Below are 4,421 nucleotides of genomic sequence, written 5' to 3'. Positions count from 1 at the left end.
AAAAAAAAAAAAAAAAAAGAAGTGACATTTCATCTGGCACTGTGTGGGACAAGATTCAGTAACTATCTTTGCAGTTTTTCCTCTCTGTCTTTCTAAGCAAGATGTCAAAACAGTTGTCAAAGACCTGTCAGCATGGGTGGAAGAAATTGCAAAATGAAGAAGCCTTACTGGGATGTTATTTGCTCTTAGCCCTCTTGTTAATTTCCAAAGTCTTGTCATTTTCTCTTTGTCTTAGGTAGCAGAGAAATCCAGGTACTCAGTTGACTGGGACCTTTTGCCACAATGGGGGAACTTTTCCGGAGTGAGGAGATGACTCTGGCCCAGCTTTTTCTACAGTCAGAAGCTGCTTATTGTTGTGTCAGTGAACTAGGAGAACTTGGAAAGGTTCAGTTTCGTGATGTAAGTAGTTATGGGGCTGCTTCTTGATTACTTCTGTTCTCTTGTTTTTCTTGTCATGATCAATGCCTTATGATGAATGTTTTATTTTTATTTGCAAAAATTACATTATAATACTGGCTTACTGTTGGCAGAGTGTACACTTTGAGTTGTTTTTCCAGAAGTGAGAATGTTTGGTATCAGTCCTTCCATGCTTTTGTTAACTCTACCTTTGAGAACCATCCAAAGCGTTCTCCAGGTAGTTGCTTGGAGTACTGGGAGAGGATACCAAACCAATATATTCAAGGCTTTAACTTTGCTTTTGGACTCTTTAATAGACATAGCAAGATTTTTTTTTTAAGTTGTTATAGTTCTTTCATACAACAGAACATTTTTTAAAAACAAAATCTGAGGTATCTAGCTGTAGAGATATAGTAGATAAGTAAGCATGTGCTGAATATCCATTACTTTGGAACATTATGCTGGGTACTTGGAGAAGATTTCAAAAGCAAATGGACAGGCTCGGTGCCCATAGCTCAAGTAGTTAGGGTGCTGGCCACATACAATGGGGCTGATGGGTTTGAACTTGGCCTGGGTCTGCTAAACAACAGTATGACAACTACAACAAAAAAATAGCCGGGCATTGCGGCAGGCACCTGTAGTCCCAGCTATTTGGGAGACTGAGGCAAGAGAATCACTTAAGGCCAAAGAGTTTGAGGTCGCTGTGAGCTGTGACATCACAGCACTCTACTGAGGGTGACATAGTGAGACTCTGTCTCAAAAAAAAAAAAAAAAGCAAGTAGACAATTTAAGTGTGAAAAAGTATGCCCTGGCTTGGTGCCTGTGGCTCAAGTGGCTAAGGCGCCAGCCACATACACCTAAGGTGGCGGGTTCGAATCCAGCCCAGGCCTGCAAAAACAACAATGATGGCTGCAGCCAAAAAAATAGCCAGGCATTATGGTGGGCGCCTGTGGTCCCAGCTACTTGGGAGGCTGAGGCAGGAGACTTGCTTGAGCCCAGGAGTTGGAGGTTGCTGTGAGCTGTGATGCCATGGCACTCCACCCAGGGGGATAGCTTGAGGCTCTGTCTCAAAAAAAAAAAAAAAAAAAGAAAGAAAAGAAAAAGTATGCCCTTTGGGTCTTATTTCAGGTCAGGAAGGTACAGTGTACACTGCTGAAAAGATGGAGCGGTTAACAATTTAGTGGCTCCTGACTTGGTCAGATCCTTCTGTTATGCAATCTTAACACTCCACATACCCCTCTTTTGTAGCATTCATTGTGTAGAGTGTGTATAGTTGATTACAATTTTTCTTCCCCACTGTGATCTAAGCACCATGAAGGCAGGGACATTCTCTGGTTTTGCTTATTAATATATCCTCAGTGCCCACTCAATCAGTATTTGTTGGAATGAATGGATGAATGAAAGAGGTGTGATCAGAAAGGGGTAGGATTCATCAATAAACGCTTTCTGGAATTGATAGGCTTTCAGGGATTCTCAGTCTGAGCTGAAATTGCACAAATATAATCTGGTCTTATTTCTCATTCTCTTTGAGCCATTTTATACCATCTCTCTTCAGAAGGTCTCTTCCCTGATTCCTTTTCTTATTTTTCTGAGGACTCAGTATCTTCCCCTCACCCCCTCTTTGATCTTCTTTGAAGCCTCTTTGATCTTCCCTGCCTCTACTTTAGGTGTCAGAGTTTTCCCAGCTCCTTCTCTCTGGCTGGGTGAGCTTCTCCATACCCACATCATCATCTTCTTCTTTTTTTTTTTAGAGACAGAATCTCATTTATCGCCCTCGGTAGAGTGCCGTGGCAGCATCACACAGCTCACAGCAACCTCCAATTCCTGGGCTTAGGTGATTCTCTTGCCTCAGCCTCCCGAGTAGCTGGGACTACAGGTGCCAGCCACAACACCCTGCTATTTTTTTGTTGTGGTTTGGCTAAGGCCAGGTTTGAACCCACCACCCTTGGTATATGGGGCTGGCGCCCTACTCACTGAGCCTCAGGCGCCGCCCCCCACTTCATCTTCATCATCTTTTTTTGTGATCTCATCTAGTTTCAAATATTCCGTCTTTATTCAGTGAGTCCCAAAATCTCTATCTCTAGTCCTTATCTTTCAATCACCATCCCTACATTTACACACAACTCTCTGAGATTATGATCACCTGGCAGTTTTCTTTTTTTCAAGCTCAATATGTCTAAATCACAACACCTTACCATTTCACAGACTGTTATTTTATTGTGTCTTCCTAAACATGAGTGAATACATTGATATTCTTCCGGTTTTCTGGGCTTGAGTCCTAAGTCAATCCTATCACCCTTACTTTGCAGTTCTTCATCTGGTACTATGGTGTCTCTCTTCTTAACATCTATTATCTCTGTCCACCCTTCTTCCCTTTCACTTATGCTATATTTCAGTTATGCAAAGAAAAAGTAAAAGGGAATTAATTGTATAGTGAACACATGTTTCTACTATCTATTTAAGAGACAAACATTCCATATATAATTGAAACCTCCTGTGTATCTTTTCCTCCATAGGATTCCTGTCCCTTCCTCTTCAGAGGTTACCTGTACAATGTTTTTGCCTTTATAATTCCTGTGTGTTATTTTTTAATTTTGCTATGTATATATATGATCACTAAGAAATATCTAGTATAATTTTGTATGATTTAAAACTATATATATGATATCCTGTATGTATCCTTCTGCAAGTACTTTTTATTTAATTTATTTAACTTATTTTTTTGGAGACAGAGTTTTACTCTGTCACCTTCAGTAGAGTGCTATGGCGTCACAGCTCACAGCAACCTCCAGCTCTTGCTTGGGCTTAGGCGATTCTCTTGCCTCAGCCTCCTGAGTAGCTGGGACTACAGGCGCCTGCCACAATGCCCCAGCTATTTTTTGTTGCAGTTTGGCCAGGGTCAGGTTTGAACCCGCCACTCTATGTATGTGGGGGTGGTGCCTTACTCACTGAGCCATAGGCACAGCCCTGTAGGTGCTTTTTAAATTCAATATTGTTTCTGAGATTTGATCATGTTGATACAAGTACCTCTAGTTCATTCCTTTAAGTTGCTATATAGTTATTAGAGGCATATACATAGTTTATCAGTTTTTCCTGCTCAGGAATGTATAGTGCAAATTCACATATATGTCTTCTGATATATCTATGTGGTAGTTTTCTAGGACTATGGCTGTCAAGCTTTTTGGTTTCAGGACTCCTAAAATTTAAAGATTTTTAATTTTAATGAGGTTTTGTTTATGTGAATTATAGATATTAAGATTTACTGTATTGAGAATTAAAACTAAAAAAGATAGGCCAGGGCTTGGTGCCCATAGCACAGTGGTTAGGGTGCCGGCCACATACACCAGGACTGGTGGGTTTGAACCTGGCCCAGCCCATGCCTACTAAACAACAATGACAGCTACAACAAAAAAATAGCCAGGCATTGTGGCAGGCTCCTGTAGTCCTGGCTACTTGTAGGACTGAGGCAAGAGAATCACTTAAGCCCAAGAGTTTGAGGTTGCTGTGAGTTGTGACACCGCTGCACTCTATTGAGGGTGATATAGTAAGGCTGTCTCAAAAAAAAAAAAGAAAGGAAAAGAAAAATATAGGCCAGGTACAGTGGCTAACACCTATAATCCTAGTACTCTGAGATGCCATAGCAGGTGAATAGTTTGAGCTTAGGAGTCATGACCAGTTTGAGCAAGAGTGAGACCCTGTCTCTGCAAAAAATAGAAAGAATAGCCAGTGTTGTGGTGGGTCCCTGCAGCCCCAGCTACTTGGGAAACTGGAGCAAGAGGATTGCCTGAGCCCAAGAGTTTGACGCCATAGCTCTCTACCCAGGGTGACAGAGTGAGACTCTGCCTCAAAAAAAAAAGAAAAAAAGAAAGAAAGAAAAACAGAACTGAAAAATGTTTAAAATATTCATCATTTAAATTTATCATTTTTTTTTGAGACCGAGCCTCAAGCTATCCCCCTGGGTAGAGTGCCATGGCATCACGCTCACAGCAACCTCCAACTCCTGGGCTCAAGCGAGTCTCCTGCCT

The 4,421-nt window shown here is 41.5% G+C and overlaps 1 protein-coding gene across 3 annotated transcripts in view; it reads left to right on the top strand.

The window, feature by feature from the left end:
* ATP6V0A1 (ATPase H+ transporting V0 subunit a1) overlaps window positions 1–4,421 on the top strand; it is a 68,782-nt gene that overhangs the window by 2,025 nt on the left and 62,336 nt on the right. For 2 of the 3 annotated variants that reach the window (XM_003786334.3, XM_023511261.1), the window contains exon 2: window positions 236–399. In XM_003786334.3, the coding sequence (XP_003786382.1) occupies window positions 283–399 (117 nt within the window). In that variant the 5' untranslated portion in view covers window positions 236–282. Of the gene's footprint in view, window positions 1–233; window positions 400–4,421 lie in introns of those variants that run through there. The other variant, XM_003786335.3, reaches the window with a different exon arrangement.

Source organism: Otolemur garnettii, unplaced genomic scaffold (assembly GCF_000181295.1).
Source record: "Otolemur garnettii isolate 467f Iridium unplaced genomic scaffold, OtoGar3 scaffold00018, whole genome shotgun sequence".
Taxonomy (NCBI): Eukaryota; Metazoa; Chordata; class Mammalia; order Primates; family Galagidae; genus Otolemur; species Otolemur garnettii.
Note: the sequence above shows the minus strand (reverse complement) of the source record. Positions and strands in the feature narration are given on the sequence as shown.